We start from the raw sequence: 18,212 nt of genomic DNA on the forward strand, positions 1-18,212 counted from the left end.
CTTACAATAGAAAAAGCTCTGTTAAGTTGAAAATACAATTTGTATCTTTTGTTCCTTTTCAAATTAGAAATCCTCTGTTCTATCTTGGCTTAAGTGTGACCAAAGGTAACCAGCTTGCTTTCTTCCAAGCTCTAACATTGCCCCTCTCTCTCTCTTTTTTTTTTTTTTTTCAAATTTCCTGACTATGATATCTACTCTTAAATCAGCATATAGCAGTTTCTCCTCTTAGGAGGAGAGAAGGGAGTCTAGTCCTGATGAACTGCATTCTTATTTCTGTTTCCCTACTGACCCTTGGCCTAGAAACTTTGCTTTCTTTTATTTGTAACTCATGACTAGGCTAGAAAAACCTCTTTTTGTATTTATTGTCCAAACTGTCCTTTTCTATATTTGCTACTGTTTTATGTTGTGTTCTGTTTTCTCAGCCAACTGTTTGGGTAATATTTGCCATACTATGCAGATGCAACATAATCTTAAAAACGAAGTTTTGATAGATGAAACAATTGGCAAATGTCAGATTATGTAAATGTCTATGTACTTAATCTTTAAAAGCATTGTATTAGACTAGAAAATGTTCAGTACTTAATTTTTACCTTGTATAGGGGAAGTTTTTATTACTATATAGAGATTTGTTGGTAAATCAGCATGAAATTGTATGTTTGAGATAAATCATGACCAGAACAAAATAATTTTATTTCAAAAAAGGGAAACCAACTTGAATTATTCTTATTTGATTTAAAAGTTTCCATATCTGTTGGTCTGCTTTTGTGCTGCCTAGCTCACCTTTTATTCCTGATGCATTGTGGCTTCTCTAACAGCCCTCTTTCATGTGTATTTTACGTTTTTGCCATGTAGGTCTTTCACAGTTCTGCAGCCCCAGGCGGGCATTCTCTGAACAGGGTCCGCTCCGTCTGATCAGGAGCGCCTCTTTCTTTGCAGGTTTGCGATGTGCTGTGTGGGTAGACTAGTTGGTGTGCCACAGTGGCTAGAATCTGTAGTTAAGTTGTGGAAACAAGAGAGTAGATAAGTGCAATTGGGGTAGGTATGGTTAAAAAAACATTACTTAGAAAGTATAAGGAAGAACTTGGTTACTTTCTATTAAATAAGTATTGGTAAGGTTTCCAGAAGTGCAATATAATTGACATTATCATGAAATTTTTAGTCATTTTTATTCCATTGTGGAGTTTAGCTTTAAAATTCTAAGTTAAATTTCAGATTGAACATTATTTCCTATAATACCAATTGAAAATTCTAATGTGACACTCTCTTGTTTCCATGGCTAAGTAGCTTTGTATCATAGTTCACCAATTACAGAAAATATCCTGTCTTACATCATAAAATTTTTGATCTACACTATTCCATAAGGATGATTTCTCTTAGAGCTAAGATTTAGATGAACAAGCACCATCATATTGCTCATTAAAGACATATAATATTGTTTGTGTTTTTAAATTAATGCTATAGAATGTGTTCATACCTCAGTATCCAGGAATTTGTTCATAGATCCTTGTTTTAATTAATATGCATTTTCCTTAAAATATGAGATAAACAGTACGTAGTATAGAAAATTTGGAAAATATAAAAGTGGATGAAAGGATATTAACCACCTTGCCAGCCAGAAATACCTCCTTTTATTTTTTTATTTTTATTTTTATTTCTTTTTTTTGCTTTTTGGGTCACACCCGGCAATGCACAGGGGTCACTCCTGGCTCTGCACTCAGGAATTACCACTGGCGGTGCTCAGGGGACCATATGGGATGCTGAGAATCGAACCCGGGTCGGCTGAGTGCAAGGCAACTGCCCTACCTGCTGTGCTATAGCTCTAGCCCCCCAGCAATACCTCCTTTAAAAAAAGGGGGGGATAGTATTTATTTTTCTACGGCTTTGTTATTAATAATTTTAACATATAAGTAGAATAGAATCATAATCTACTCATGACAGCCCCAGCTGCTATCATTTTTATTGTTTAATATCTTGCTTTTTATGTAATAATGTATTGTGAGTTTTTCCTACATCATTTAATATACACCTAAAACTTCAATCACCTCTTATTTCCTTAGATTTTATATCACAGATTATATTCATATTATATGTCAAATCTTCAGATTGATGTCAAAGCTTGTTCAACTGAGTAATAGCTCTTGGTGTTGGGTTTGTGCCATGCTGTTGAAAATTAAAGGAATGTAAAAAATGAGCATGATTTAGTTTGCAATTTCAAAGGAGCAATATCAACCAAAAAGTGGTATATTTTGCAGCTAACAGTTTTGTCCTAATTCACAGTTCATAGCAACCCAATGGACATGCCTGGAAGAGAGCTGAATGAGGACAGAGACAGTGGCATAGCACGTTCTGGTAATGCCAAGTTCATGTATTGTTTGTTTGTTTTTTTAATGACATCAATGTTAGCAGACATTGATTTTCTTTTATATCTTTGCTTTACCAGTTTTTTGTACATAGTTGCTAATATTGGTGTTAATTTTACAAAAGTTTGTAGAAATAGCAAATACTTAAAATTTCTTATGTTTACTATTTACTCTGCTGGAAAAGCCTGGCCTGGATGAATGCACATTGGATTAGGCTTAGCTAGTTTAAGAATTAAATATTATTCAAAAGATTGCCTAAATACATAATAAAACAATTTAATTGCTTATTTCCCTACTTCTAACTTGGGTTTTAAATAGTCGCATTCTAAGAAACACTTAGGCATTTGAACCAATGTTATTTGTGTTTCTTTAAAATGTGGACTGTTCTCAAATTTGTTTAACCAACTTTGATGGAAATATGCTGGAGATTTCTTCAAAGAAAGGGTAAAGTCCAGATTCTACTCATATATTAAAAATTCTATTCAGAGGACAAAAAAGTTTCCATCTTAATTATGTGATGTGTTTTGTGATACATCTGTGGAAAGCAGCTCAAAAGAACAAGTTTATCACTTGATTTGGAAAATTATCTCTCTGTTAAGCACAACTTGATGTACAATTTCAGAAATCAATAGGAATTAGCCAGGAAAAAAATGAAATTAATTAGGTATGATCCACTTAAAGGAAAAATGGTTCTCAGGGTCCACAGATTATGTGATAGAAGTAATCATAGACTTGAATTATTGTAGGCATAAGAAATTTGATTCACTGTGGTCATCCCTCTGTGTTGTGCAGTGTGTTATGTGGTTGTGCTGTCTAAATTTTTTATAGTTTAGTTTTGCCTATACACGGATGTCTGAGAAGTTCAGATTTACCATATATTACATGGTTTGTGTTAGAATAAGAGCATTAAAAAAAAAGTTTTTTGCGTGCTTGACTTCTAAATTTAGAGGCTGTAATTTAACCTAGAGGAAAGGATAGGTCTCTTTGTTTGAGAAATGAAATAAGATGAAAATCTCAACATTGGATTCTAAGATCTCAACAATGAATGGTAAGAATTAAGAATCACTGCTATGATACAAAAAGTCTGTGTCTTTAAAGTTGTCTCACTTTTTAATAATTGATTTTTAAATTTTTGTTTTCATGAATTTTAATGATCTAATTTGGAGATTTAGTTTTCACTTTTTTCTTTTTGCTTTTTGGGTCACACCTGGCAATGCACAGGGGTTATTCCTGGCTCATGCACTCAGGAATTGCTCCTAGTGGTGCTCAGGGGACCATATAGGATGCTGGGAATCGAACCCGGGTCGGCCGCGTGCAAGGCAAATGCCCTGCCCACTGTGCTATTGCTCCAGCCCCCTAGTTTTCACTTTTGTGTTAGAAATTTAACCACCATTCATTTGGGGCAGAAGAGATAGTACAGTGGGTAAGGCATTTGCTGCACTTTGCTGTACCGGATTTCATCCCAGGCACTGCCTTTGGTCCCCCAACGACTGTTAAGAGTGTTACCTCTAATCAAGATGACAAAATCATATATTTTCCAAGTTTTCAAAGGTGATTAATTCATCTCATTACTCTTCATTCTATGAATGAAGGGTCTGACTAGATCTTCAAGACTTCTTAACCCATTAAATTCACTTATACCATTTAAATAAGTTGCATTAGTTTTCTTTATTTTCTTACTTTTGATTTATTTTTTTTGTTTTGTGCTACACATGCCAGTGCTTAGAGCTCAGGGATCACTCCTGGAAGGCTTTAGGGGAGCATATTGGGGTGGTATTGGGGATAAACCTGGTTCAACTGCTTGTAAGGCAAGTGTTCTCTACCTGCTTCATTACCTCTCTGACCTGTTCTTTTTCAAATAAAGTTATTTCTAATAATAAGTTTAGTAGGTGTAGCTTTTCCAGATTCAGAGTAGAATTTTTAATAAAGCTGTATCCTTAATAGTATATATACCCAATCTTACACTATAAAATATTTATTACTAATTGATAAAATATGGCCTTTTCAAGAAAATAGTTTAAAATTGATTCCTTGGTGGTGAAAAGTTTTGGAACATAAAACTCTTCCCTCTCCCCTTTAATTTGTCAGAGTTTTAATAAAGCAGATCTTCATAAGATCTTCATCTTATTTTTAAGTCCTTTAAAATAATGTATCATCTGGCATGCTTCTTTTCAGTACATGATAACAATGCTTTCCTGGTTTGATCTATATCATCTTTATTCCTTATTGTGTAATAGGTTGTAGTGAATACTTTTGAAAGTGGCCAAATTTTCAGAGGCTTGGGACGAGAGAGATGTTATAGCAGAGGGTGTATGCATTTGCCTTGCATGCACCAGACCTGTACTCTATCCCCAGCACTGTATCATCTCCTGAGCACTGACAGGCGTGATCCTTGAGCACAGAGCCAGGAGTAAGCCCTAGCACTGTCGAGTGTGGCCTTGCAACAAAAAGTTTCAGAAGTGTAATAAATATATGATTTACCAATTATTTTATTTATGTTATGTTATTTTTAATTTGAGTGGGAAAAATAGTATTTTAAAAGTAAAACAAGGATTATTTTTGAATGTTATTCAGAATACTCATGCAAATGGAAGACATGTAAATGAACCAATTAATAGGGAAAAAAGTAAAGATGGAGAAGATAATTCACCGCAGAAAAAAAAGCATATTATCAGTGTTACTTTTCTTGGATTTTTTTTTTAAAACACTAAATACTCTTTGCACTGCCTACTATCCTAATATTTTTATTTTAGTCACTGTGATTTTATAGTTTTATAATACTGTCAATGATAGGGCTTCATGAGTACAACATATTCTAACACCATAGCCCCCCATTTCAACAGAGTATCTGTTTCCTTCCACCACTGTCTCAGGGTCCTCCTCCTACCTCCTGCCCCTTACTTCTACTTGCACCTGAACCCCTCTTTTCCCTCACCCACTCATCAGGCCCCACATCTCATTGACATGACAAGCCCAGTTTTGTAGACCAGTTCTTAGATACTGTTCCTTTTGTTTGTTATTCCCCTATTCATGCTTCTTTTTATCCTACATATGAGAGAGGTCATTCTAAGTCTGTTTTTTTTCCATCTGGCTGATTTCAGTTCTATGCAGATAGCAAATTGTATGATTTTGGTTTTTTCTTATAGCCAAGTAGTACTTAATTTTATATATATATATATATATGTATGTATATACACACATGTGTATATATATAGTAGTTTCTTTATCCTCTGTTCTTGGACACTTGAACATTGGAGACTTGGGTTGTTTCCTGATTTTGACTATTGTGAATAGTGCTGCAATGAACCTCTTTGAGAGGTTGAAGGATTCCTGTCTGAAAGAGCCTGAAAAGGATTTGAAGTAGGTTTGTTTTAAAGATTTGAAAGAACTCGCTAATACACTCTTCTGGATAATGTTGTTGTTTTAGGGAGATTTTTTTAAATTATTATTATCATTTCAGTGTCATTGATAGTAATTGATCTGTTCATGTGTTCTGTTTTTCTCTTTGTTCATTCTTGAAAGATTATAAGAGTACAAAAGTCTATCCATTTCTTCTAGGTTCTCTGATTTCATGGAATAGAGGTTCCATGTTAATCTTAATGATCCTTTGAACTTCTGTGGATCTTTTGATTTGCCCCACTGGCAATACTTGTGACATCTCTCCTTTCCTTTGTGATTCTGTGTATTCTGTCTTCTGTCTTTCTTTGTTTAGCACTTTGCTTTTTTTTTTTTTTTTAAAGAACCAGCTCTTGGTTTCTTTGACCTTTTAATTTTTTTTTTAAAGCTTTTCATTTCATTGAGTTTTGTTTTCAATTTTTTTATTTCCTTTTGCTTGGTTTGGGTTGTCTTTGTTAGTCTTTTTATAGCTGCCTAAATTGTGCTGTTCATTTATTACGTTATTTATTTGAACTCTTTCTTCCTGATGAATTTCTACAAACTTCTTTAATACCATTTTTCCTGTATCCCATATGTTCTGATAATAGCTGTCTTCATTCTCTTTATTTCAAGGAATCTTTGATTTCTAATATCATCTTTAACTCACTTCATTTTTAGTGACATCATTAACAGGTTTTTTGCTAGTGTGTACCACCAGTGGTTCGCACTTAAATGTGGTTTAATTAATACAAATTGCCCCACTTTTGTCAGCATGGATTCATAGTTTCAAATATAGTCTGTTTGGATCACACCCATTGTTTGGGAGATACTCTTGGCTCAAGGCTCAGGAGTGTACTCTGACCAGTGTGAGAGATCAGATTTCAAGCCTGTACTCTGGCCCTTTAAACTATGTAGCTTCCTGACTGATAGCTTTTTTTTTCTTAAAACTCAACTGCCATATTACAGTTGTATCACATTGTGTTTTCTTTAATGTAAAATCTAAGGTTCAGCTAAGCCAGAGAGCAGGCTGATTACTAAAGGAATATTTTAAAGTAGCATTTTCTTCTGAATTCAGATGTAGGTAAAGTCAAAAGCTATATTCAGAGTCTTGCCAACACATGCTGTTACTACATGACTTTCATCCTCTGGGGACCTTGTTCCATCAGTGATGTTGTTTTGTTTTGTTGTATTTTATTTTGGGTGCTCAGCAGGTCCAGGGACACCATAAACAATATTTTGCCAACCAGATCATTGGTTATGTGAAAAAAAAGTTAGAGGATTCGACTTTTTTTCGACCGCAGGCTTTGGGTTACCTGGGCCAATCGACTTTACTGTTGGCTCCATGGCTGTAACTGATGATGCTTAGATCATATGTTACAGGGAAACAAACCCAGGTTGGGCAAATGCTAGAGATTCCCCTTAACCACTGTAATGTCTCCTGGTCCCTAAAAGTGTACTTTTGTTCTGCTTTATTTTGGTTTGGGGCCAGACTTGGCTATGCTTAGGGATTACTCTTGGTCTGCGGTCAGGGATCTCTCCTGGTGGGCTCAGGAGACCACATGAGGTGCCGGGGATCGAACTTAGGTTACCTGCCTTCAAGGCAAGTGCCCTACCAAAAAAAAAAATAATGTATTTTTTTAATGGAAAGTTTTGAGACTTAGGAAGCAAATGAAAGTTTGAGTCGCTACTCTTAAATTTGCTAAAAAGAATTTTATACTGGTTTAATTATCTTATACATTATCCTTCTTCTTATTCTGACTTTACAGCATCGCTTAGCAGCTTGTTTATTACACCATTTCCTTCCCCAAACTCTTCACTTACCCGAAGTTGTGCCAGCAGCTACCAGCGACGTTGGCGAAGGAGCCAAACAACAAGTTTGGAAAATGGGGTATTTCCTAGATGGTAAGTTCTAACCTTCCAGTTTAAAAATTTCATAATTGTAGGCTAAGCATCTTGTTTTTCCCTTTACTACTCCCTTTATTTATCTTTAATTTTACTTCTACAATCAAAAGAAAAACTAGATCCTCAAACAAGGAAGAAGTTATGTATATATAATTAAGGCATTTTGAGGTTGGTCATGTATTTTGATTCCATACTTTGTTTTTGCAGACACTAGGGAGTCTCTCATGAGTGCTGAAAGGTCTGGGGGACCACTTATGGTTGTATTCAGCCAGCCATGATAAGACCGTTCAGTACTTGGCCTAGTGGTACTGGAACCACCAGGGCCACATCTGCTGATTCTCATAGTTCCACATGCTGGTGGGAGATTGAACTCAAGTCCTATATATATACCACACACCCTGAATACTGGGTTACCTCTCTATGGCTTCTGATTATTTACATTTTTAGTGACATAATTGAATGAAAAGTAGTTCTAATCTTTTTATTAATTTATTTTAACAATGTGTGTATAAAGGAATAGCACTGTAGCACTGTCGCACTGTTGTCTCGTTGCTTATTGATTTGCTCAAGTGGGCACCAGTAACATCTCCATTGTGAGACTTCTTGTTATTGTTCTTGGCATATCCAATATGCCACTGGTAGCTTGCTAGACTCTGCCGTGCGGGAACAATATTCTTGGTAGCTTGCCGGGTTCTCCAAGAGGGATGGAGGAATCGAACCCGGGTTGGCTGCATGCAAGGCAAACACCCTATCCACTGTGCTATAGATTTCTCAAATAAAAGATTAACAATTTTTAGATTTACTTGATACAATAGCAGACATTTACCTTACATTTAGTAAGAAATTAGATTGTAGGAGCCAGAGTGATAGTACAGCCGGTAGGGTGTTTGCCTTGCTTGTGGACCACCCAGATATTATCCCTGGCAACCCATATGGTCCCCTGAGCACTGTCAGGAGTAATTCCTGAGTGCAGAACCAGGCATTGCCGGGTGTGACCCAAAAGTCTGGGAGGGAGGAAGGAAAGAAATTGGATTGCAATTTTATTTTATGTATTTTTATTTTTAAAATTGAATCACCATGAATTAAAAAGTTACAATGATATTTATGATTGAGTTTAGGACATATATTATTCCAACATGAATCCCTTCACCAGTGCCCACTACTCTCCACCAATATCCCATTTTTCTCTTCTGCCCCTTAGCCTGCCTCTGTGGTAGGCACTTTTCCCCTCCCCCATTGTCTTAGTGTTCAGTTCCCAAGCTTATCCCTTTTACCCCTGCCCTAGTGCCAAGCTTCTTAAAGCCTCTTTAGTGCCAAGTTTTCCTTTTTGTTTCTATTGCCTTTAGGCATTTGATATTCTCCTACTAAGTTTCTTTATGTCCCACATATGAGAGAGAGAGAGAGAGAGAGAGAGAGAGAGAGAGAGAGAGAGAGAGAGAGAGAGAGAGAGATTATTCTTAGTGTGTTCCTCTCCCTCCAACAGATTTCACTTAACATGATACTCTCCACATCCATGCATGTTGCAGCAAATTACTAGTCTTTACCTTTTCTAAAGACTTATGCATAGTATTCCCTGCTACTGGCATATATGGTGTATATGTACCATGTTTTCTTTTTTTAATTTTTTTGCGATTTTTATGCATTTTATTTTCATAAAGTAGTTTACAGTAGTTCATTACGGATAACATTCAAACTCCACCCCACCAGCGAGGATTTTCCCACCACAATAAGAGGGAAGTGTGTGAAGGTTGTTGTATTTAATTCTGGAGCCATTTAAGCCCATATAAGAATACAAGCAAGTATGTTAAAACCAAACAAATGTATGCTACTTTAGGTACAAAGAGGTTGCATGGCCGCGAATGCAGCCACGAACACAAGGAGATACCGCGCCACTCTCTTCCGGGAGCTTTATTTTATAGTCTGAATCTTGGCTGCTGATGAGATTACATGGCTCTGAGAGCAGTTTGTGGGTGTGAATGCCAAGCTACTGGAAAATTGGGGAGCTGGGTAGAGGAGGCCCAGTCGCAATCCAAGCTGACTTGGAGATCTCAGCCACGGGTCCTGCATACCTGAGTTCCTCTGCTAGTTCCTACATGGGTGAGGCTCGTCCAAATGTGTGGAGAGTTGCCTTGAGCATGGTTATGGCTAGATTCTGGAGGTTTTTGGCTGCCGGGGTTCTGCTTGGGGCAGGGAGGGAAACTCAACCTGCCCCACTTCGAGATGCCCTGGTGAAGACAGCCTGATGCAGCGTCAGGAGATTCTGCCATACCATAGTTTCTTTATCTAGTCATTTGTTCATGGGCATTTGGGTTGTTTCCATATTTCAGCTGTTGTATATAGTAATGCAGTGAACTTAGGAGTTCGGGTAGGTATCTTTTCTGTATTGTGCTTTTGGGCCCTTAAGGTATGTTTCCAGCAGTATAATTAACCGAGTCATATGGAAGCAGACATCCATATTGTTTTCAAAAAGACTGGGCCAGTTGACATTCCCACCAGCAGTGAATGAGGGTCCCATTTTTTTTCTTCACATCTTCGCTAACACTGGTGGTTGTTTTTTTTTTGATGAGTTTCAGTCTCTGTGGTATGAGGTGATACCTTTTACTCCCCAGAGATGACTTTTATGTGTTGTGTGTATAGGTGACTAGAGTAAGAATGTCATCGTATCCTCTCTGGGAGATATGATGAAGTGAATGCTAACCAAGTAGGTTAAATGGCTTGGTTTCAGCTTGGGAGTTCTTGGAACTGGAGTTGGGCCTTTGTAGGCCTAGGCCTAGTGTGGCTGTCTGGCACACTTTTCTGGGATCCTGACTGACCTAAGGGCACAGTTGCACAGTTTTGAGTAGATTGTAACTTTAATGACATTACTTTTATTACATTTTTTAATTGAAATATTTATTTTTAAGGTCAATAGAAGAAAGTTTTAATCTGTCAGATGAAAACTGTGGCCCAAATCCAGGAATCGTGAGGAAAAAGAAGATTGCTATTGGGGTAATCTTTTCACTATCCAAAGATGAAGAAGAAAATAACAAATTTAATGAATTCTTTTTTTCACACTTTCCTCTTTTTGAAAGTCACATGAACAAATTAAAGAGTGCAATAGAACAGGTAAGCATGATCATGTTGTGGTTTATTTATATTTAATTTTTTTGAAATCTTATTCTTGTTATCATCTTAGTGTTTATTGATTGGTAGGAAAAATTTGGGGAGTTTTGGTAAGATGCTCTGGTACCATGTGATGCTGGGCTCCAACATGCACACCAGACAAATATTTGAGTACCTAAAATTTGGTAGGCACTATTACATCAACTGAAGATAAGAAAAAAAGCAGCACCACATGACTCAGCAAATGAACAAATGAATGTTTAAGTAAGTATTAAATTAATGTTAAGTTTAGGTCATAATACCTGCTATGAAGAATAATAAAACAAGGAAAAGATTATATGGAATGCTGGGTGAAAGGATTCTTGGAAGCTGTACTGAGAAATGCTTGTGGACCACATGAGGTGCCAGAGATTGAACTGAGACTCCCATGTGCACTGTACTCATTCCATTGAATTATTTCTTTGACAGATTTTTTTTTGGTTGTTTGGGTCACACCCCGTAGCACTCAGGTCTATTCCTGGTTCTGTATTCAGCATCTGCTCCTAGTAGGGCTTAGGGAACCAGCCAGTGTCATAGATGCATTTGCAGTGCATGTCCTCAGTCCATTGAGCTATCTCTTGAACCCTTTTTATTTACTCTTCAGAAAGATGGAAGAGCCAAAGAGGTAGTACAAGGTTTAAGGCATTTGTCTTTTACTTGACTGATACCTCTCCATATGGTTCCCGAGCAACTCTGGAAGTGATCTTTGAGTCCAGAGCCAGGAGTAGCTTTTGAACACTGCCAGATGTGAACTAAATTACCCTGTTCTGTTCTCCCACAAAAAGAAAGATGGGAAACCATTAGAGGATTTTGAGTGTAAGAATGACTATTATTTTATCAGGATCACTCCTACTCCTGGTAGAGAATAGATTTCCAGAGGCAAAGATGAATATTGGGGCTGGAGAGATAGTACAGCAGGTAGGGTGCTTGACTTGCATGCAGCCAACTCAGGTTCAATCCCAAGCACTACAAATGGTCCCCCAAACTGCCAGCAGTGATTCCTTAGCAGAACCAGGAATAAGACCTGAGCACAGCTGGGTGGGGCCACAATACAGCAAAAGAATTGTGTGACACTAGTTAGAAGATTGCAGTAGTTCAGACTTGAGATAGCAGATACTCAAGCCAATTTAGAGACGGAATTGAAAAAAAAAGTGGTTGATTCTTTGAAAATATAGCTGAGAGAGATATTTTTTAAAGTAATGTGGAGTTCATGTCCGCTTCTGTTAGCTGAATAAATAGTAGCACTCCTACATTTTTTTTTTTTAAAAAGGAGAAAGAAAGAAAAGGAAATTGAGAGTAGCTGATGAACTGAATTGGGATATAAAAGAAAGAGAACAATTTAGATTGGTTAAAGATTTTTCACTTAAACAATAAGAACGTGGAGTTGCCAGTACTAAAATGGGAAAGACCCCAGAAGGAACATTTTTGGTGGTAGAAGGAAGGGAGTTAGAGGTACTTCCTGAAGATCTGTGTTGATATGAGTCTAGAGTTTTGAAGTGCCAGGATAGATAGTTGCCAGTATGTAATATAGAGCCATAAACTGCTTGAGGGAGAGAGAGAAGGAGAAGAGGCCCTTGATCTATATTTTGTAGCATTTTAGTAGTTCAAAATTGGAGATTAGTTAAGAAGAAGCAGTAGAAAAGAGACAGAGGACTGGTCAACTCAAGTAGGAAAATAGAGTACTTTTTGTTTTGGTTGGGGTGCTCCCCAGAACTACTCAGGAATTGGAGGTGGGGTTGTCATTACAGGGAATACTTAGCCCAGCAGTGTAAGGCCAAAGGCTTGGTGTTTCGCCTGCTTATGCAACATTACTTGGGCTCTTTGTTGCTGGGAACTGCCAAGGCCACAACTAGCTATGCCAGGTATTATAAAAACTGGGAGTGACAATTTTTATAATAAGTGCCATTAAGTGCTACTGATAATATATAGGATAAATGTATATAGAATCTGAAAATTACTAAATACACACTGTAGAACATAAGTGCTACTGGTGGGTCGTAAAGTAGGGGGACAAGGTAGGTTGACTTGAGAAGAATGCTTTCACCTCTGCACAGCTCACCTTGGTCACTTGCAGTCAGGGAATTTCCTGTTGTGGGTCAGGTCTAGTAAAGTCTATTGCAAGCACATGAAAAACATACATGTTCACATCCTATCAGCCCTCAGAGGCAGCCATCAAGCTGTGCTTGTAGTCCACTTGTTCTGCACAGCAATGGAGATGATCCTAGCACCTGGAGTACCACATGGTGTGGCCCCAAAAAGAGAAAAATTTTAAAAAGTTGCTGATAAAATAAAAAATGTTGCTCGTCCAAAGATTATTAGCTTCTTTATAAATTGGAATTCTGTCAGCAAAAACTTAGTTTAATTTTCACTCTGTGGATATACATGGATGTAATTCATGATATTGAAATAGTCTAAAGTTATTGTAAATAATGTATTTTAATTTGTGTTTTGTTTTGGACTACACCTGGCACTGCTCAGGGCTTACTCCTAGCTCTGTGCTGAGTGAGCACTCCTGGTTAGGATCATATGTGGTTCTGGGAATCGAACCTGGCTTAGCCATGTGCAGGGCATGCAAACTCTTTATTAACTCTCTGGCCCCCTAAATTTTTTTTTTTCTTTTTGGGTCACACCTGGCGATGCACAGGGGTCACTCCTGGCTCTGCACTCAGGAATCACTCCTGGCGGTGCTCAGGGGACCATATGGAATGCTGGGAATCGAACCCGTGTTGGCCGCGTGCAAGGCAAACGCCCTACCCGCTGTGCTATTGCTCCAGCCCCTGGCCCCCTAAATTTTTAAATCAATTTTAGTTACTTATAAGCAGTACACAGAATTCTTTTAAATATTTCTTTTTCTGAGTCTCCCTTATTTTTGTCTCCCTATAGCAGAGGTTCCCCAATTTACTTGAGTTAACCCTTCTTCCTTTCTTCCCCCCCCCCACAAAGTGCATATAGTATTACTCCTTCTCTGAAATCTACCATTAGGTTTTTTGTTTGTTTATTTTGTTTTTGTTTTTTTGGCTTTTTGGCTTTTTGGTTCACACCTGGCGGTGCTTGGGGGACCATCTGGGATGCTGGGGATCGAACCCAGGTCCTCTGCGTACAAGGCAAATGCCCTACTTGCTGTATTACGCTCTAGGCCCAACATCAGTTTTTTTTTTTATGGTTTTCTATGGTTTGACAGTAACAATAAGGTATTTAAATAAAATTTTGAATTTTGTTATTGTCCTTAATGACTGAAAGCATATAAAAGGCAGCCACTGTAAATATTTGTGTTTTTTAAAATGTACATATTTCTGTATAGAGTGGTAGTGTTGTGGAAACATTTTCATATTTCCCAATGATTATTATAAGAATTAACTATTTTATTGCTTTCAAGGCTATGAAAATGAGCCGAAGATCAGCTGATGCCAGTCAGAGGAGTTTAGCATATAATCGAATAGTTGATGCCCTAAATGAATTCAGGTACATATCTTCACCTTCAGCTTTTCATAATATAGTTATTTCACTTGTGCAAATGAATATTTCTTTAACATGCTCTAATAAATTTTAATTTAAAAAATTCCTTTTTATTCAGGTAAGGCTATTATATTTTAGACCTTGGATATTATGTTATGAAATACCAAATATGCTTGTGTTCAGACTCGTTTTGGGAGCTTACAGTATTAAAATGTTAGTTTTGAACCATTAGATAAGCAGTCTGACCAGAAGTAACCATTGCTCCATCAGAAATGTGCTTTATCTTTTTATAGTTTTCCAGTTATAGGATCTGGTTAAATGCTATTTAATCACTGATGATAATGAAATAGTTTTGGAAGATGGAATACATAGATGGGTATAGATTGTGGCACACCAGTGGTTGTTACAACTCTTATAATTGTACTCTTGATTATGGCAAGGAACATACTGTATTTGAACTTATGTTGGGATCATACCCAGTGGCTGATACGTGGCTAACCCCAAAAGATTCAGTCTTGTTTTGCTTCATCCTCTTGGTCTTTCATCATTTTCATTGGAAATCTAAGCAGATAGGGCATGAACAGAGACTTAGTATCTGGTAGACAGATCTTTGTTCTAACGCTGGCTCTCTTTCTTTTTTTATTGAATCACTGTGAGAACAGTTACAAACCTTTCCAGTTTAAGTATCAGTCATACAATGATCAAAAACCCATCCCTTCACCAATGCACATTTTCCACCACCATGAACCCCAGTATACTCCCGATCCCACCCCTTCCCCTGCCTATGTGGCAGATGACTTCCATTTTACTCTCTCTCTATTTTGATCACATTCAGTATTTCAACAAAAGACCCACCATTAATATTTGGAATTTTCCCCACCAATCAGACCTTCAAAAAGTCATCATTAGATAATTTGTTTTCTATTGCTGATTCTGAAGAGCATATGATGATTTTGAATTTCTGATATTTTAGTAATAAGTCTGGAGGGATTTCTGCCAAAAGCCGCTGGGTTCTGAGGTTGGTTTGTGTGCCTCTGGGATCATGGCCATTCAGGAGCCAGGAGCCATTTGTGGGCTGCAACACAGGGCCTTGTTGGGGCGGGAAGTGGGGCCAGTTCCACCCCCCATCCTGTGAGGCCCTGTGTGTCATGTTATTGCAGTCTCATAGCTGGCTGTCCAATAGGCTCTGAAAAGATGGTGGCCACCACGCTGCTGGGGACGGAAGGCAGAAGGGACAAACACCTTTCCACACCCGGTGCCTTAGTTTAATGCTCAGTCCAGATGCATTTCTACCAAACGCCTAGCTCTCTTACTACCCTAGGAATGCAAAGTTTTAGTGGCCTTACACACATCCTCAGATAAGGCTGATTAAGTCAGTGCTTTGCCTTGTCTCAGCTCTCAGTTTGTAAATAAGTACTTCTTTTGCCATCTATTTAATATTTCTTCTTAAATTTTCATGTGTTTGTATTATTAAAAATGGCACTGAGCATTGTGCTTAAATGCTGTCTACTATTTATAAGTGTAGATGGTTGTGATGTGTTTGCTTTTTAGAAATAATACATATTAAGTTAGCTTCGTTCAGGCATGAGTCATAGTGATGATGGCTGTGAATTTAGTGTTAATGAGTGAATAGCATATTAAACAAGGTTTCTTTAAACAGAAACCCACATAAAGCAAGATTATGTAATTGATGGGATGATGAAAATGTGACCAAGGGCTTACAGGAACCTAACCTTGTATTTCCCATAGGAGCAGTTACTTACTATTCACTAATTCAGTGTTTGAACTGACTTTATAGAAAATTACTCTAAGTAATGAGAATCTATCACACTTAAAATTAAGTTATTATTAAAATTAGCAATGGATGTTTTTAAAGTATGTTTTTGAGAACAGATGATTAATGAATTTGGGGTAGTTGAAAAGAGGAAGGAAATGATTCATTTGTATATGGAAGCCCTGAAACCTTGAGAAGTGGGAGGTGTGTTTAGTTAGTACTGTTGCCTGACAGAGTTGAGATCTTTGCGTCTTCACTTAGACATCACATATATCAAAGCTGACTAAATCATGTCCACAATTCCTGTCTAATAAAAGAAAGTCTTTACTTTCCTAAAAAATAGTTTTTGTTCTCTTAAAACAGACCAGGAAACATAAAGCGTTAGAGGATTTAAAATATGTTGGTAGGATATACTCATTAAGTGCTATGAAAGCACTATTTGTTTATGACAAATTATTTTGTCACCTGATACATTTACATCATGGTATGCATTCTTAAACATCATAACACTAAAGCTAATGTCCTCAGTAGACCCCTATACTAAAGTTAGTGATTTGACTCTGGCCCATGACATAGAATCTTGTAGGCATTAATATACTGAAGAAATTTATGAAAAATGAATTTTTAAACTTTTTAATTGAATCACTGTGAGATAGATCATTACAAAGCTGTTCATGATTGGATTTCAGCCATACAGTATTCCAATACCCATCCCTCTAACAGTGTACATTTCTCAGCACCAGTGTCCCCAGCTTCCTTCCCATCATTCCCCACCCCGAGGCAGGCGCATGAAAAATGCATTTATTTGTCCATTTGTTGTGACTCTTTTATCAAAAGTATATTCACTGTTCAAATTAATAAGTATGCAGTCAGGGAGATCTTACTAGCTAAGACTCTTGCATGCAGCTGGCTCTGGTTTGTTTGTTTTTTTTTTTTTTGCATTACATATAGTTCCTTGAGCACTTGACCCCTGAACACAGAGCCGGGAGTAGGCCCTGAGCTCTGCTGGGTATGGCTTCCAAATTCTAAATAAAATAAGGTAAAATCAACTAATTTGTGAATAGGGCACTGGGAAAAGAACTCAAAAGGCTGAAGCACATGCTTTGTGTGTATGCAGCCCTGGGTTCAGTCCTTGGTACAGTATAGTCTCCTGAATATTACTGGGAACAACCCCTGAGTGCCATGCTGGGAGTAAGCCCCAAGCACCTTCGGGTCTGGGCCTTCTCACAAGAAAGGGAGGAACAAAAGAAAAATATGAAAGGTTTAATGATGAGTGGGAAATCAACGTGGCATTTCTCTCCCAATTCCCATTCTTATTTCCCAAGACGGTCTTTCTTAACTCTTTCTTGTTATTTTACCTATATTTTATTAAGCAGTGTACTTAACACACTGTTTCTTCTTTCTTTGTTTTGGAGCCACACCCAGCTGTGTTCAGGGCTTATTTCTAACTCTCTGTGTAAGGATCACTCTTCTCGGACCATATGGGGTGCCAGGAATCAAACTGTTTGTTTGTACAAACTGTTATGTGCAAAGAAGCACCCTATCCACTATACTGTTGCTCTGGCCCCAATAGATGTTTCTTGATTTGTTAGCTTTAGAGCATATGTATTTTCTGCTTTGAGTTTATACTTGTTCTCCAGTTTTTTATTATATTATTTTAATTATTATTATATCTCAGTGTATCTTTAATACTACCTCATCTTTCAATTGTTTTTCACTTTCCTTTTATAATTTTCCTCTTTTTTTCTCGTGAGTTCTTTTTGTTAAATAACCTTCTATTGATCGGCTTTCTATTATTTTCTTTCATGTTTTTCTCTTTCTCAGAGTATTTTTTTTCTCTGTAATAATTTTGTGTATGTTACTATATTTGTGTGTGTTTGTGTGTGTGTGTGTGTGTGTGTGTGTGTGTGTGTGTGTGTGTGTGTGTTTCCTTACCTTTCTCCTTGGAGGTATGTTTGGTTGTAATTTAGAGTGAGGCACCAAAATATAGTTTGAGAGCCCTGTGTGTGATTAGATTTCTGACTAGAGATCTCCACTTTAGGGTAGTCTTTATTAGTTTTTTAATTATTACCCTGAGGATTTTTAAAAAGATTTTCTCCCTTAATCACCAATCCCCCGGCATGCAGCAGTGCTTAGTGTTTATTTTTGATGTCTTAACCTCTAGACTCACTCTAAGCACCACTCCACCCACAAAAATTTCATTG

The 18,212-nt window shown here is 37.3% G+C and overlaps 1 protein-coding gene across 2 annotated transcripts in view; it reads left to right on the forward strand.

The window, feature by feature from the left end:
- The window catches only part of FNIP1 (folliculin interacting protein 1), a 112,488-nt gene that overhangs the window by 75,195 nt on the left and 19,081 nt on the right, over nt 1-18,212 (forward strand). The window contains exons 7-11 of one of the 2 annotated variants that reach the window (XM_004609840.2): nt 853-936; nt 2,278-2,349; nt 7,502-7,637; nt 10,541-10,742; nt 14,155-14,240. In XM_004609840.2, coding sequence (XP_004609897.1) covers nt 853-936; nt 2,278-2,349; nt 7,502-7,637; nt 10,541-10,742; nt 14,155-14,240 — 580 coding nt within the window. The remainder of the gene's footprint in view (nt 1-852; nt 937-2,277; nt 2,350-7,501; nt 7,638-10,540; nt 10,743-14,154; nt 14,241-18,212) is intronic. The other variant, XM_004609841.2, reaches the window with a different exon arrangement.

The sequence above is a fragment of the Sorex araneus genome, chromosome 6 (assembly GCF_027595985.1).
Source record: "Sorex araneus isolate mSorAra2 chromosome 6, mSorAra2.pri, whole genome shotgun sequence".
In the NCBI taxonomy this organism is placed as follows: domain Eukaryota; kingdom Metazoa; phylum Chordata; class Mammalia; order Eulipotyphla; family Soricidae; genus Sorex; species Sorex araneus.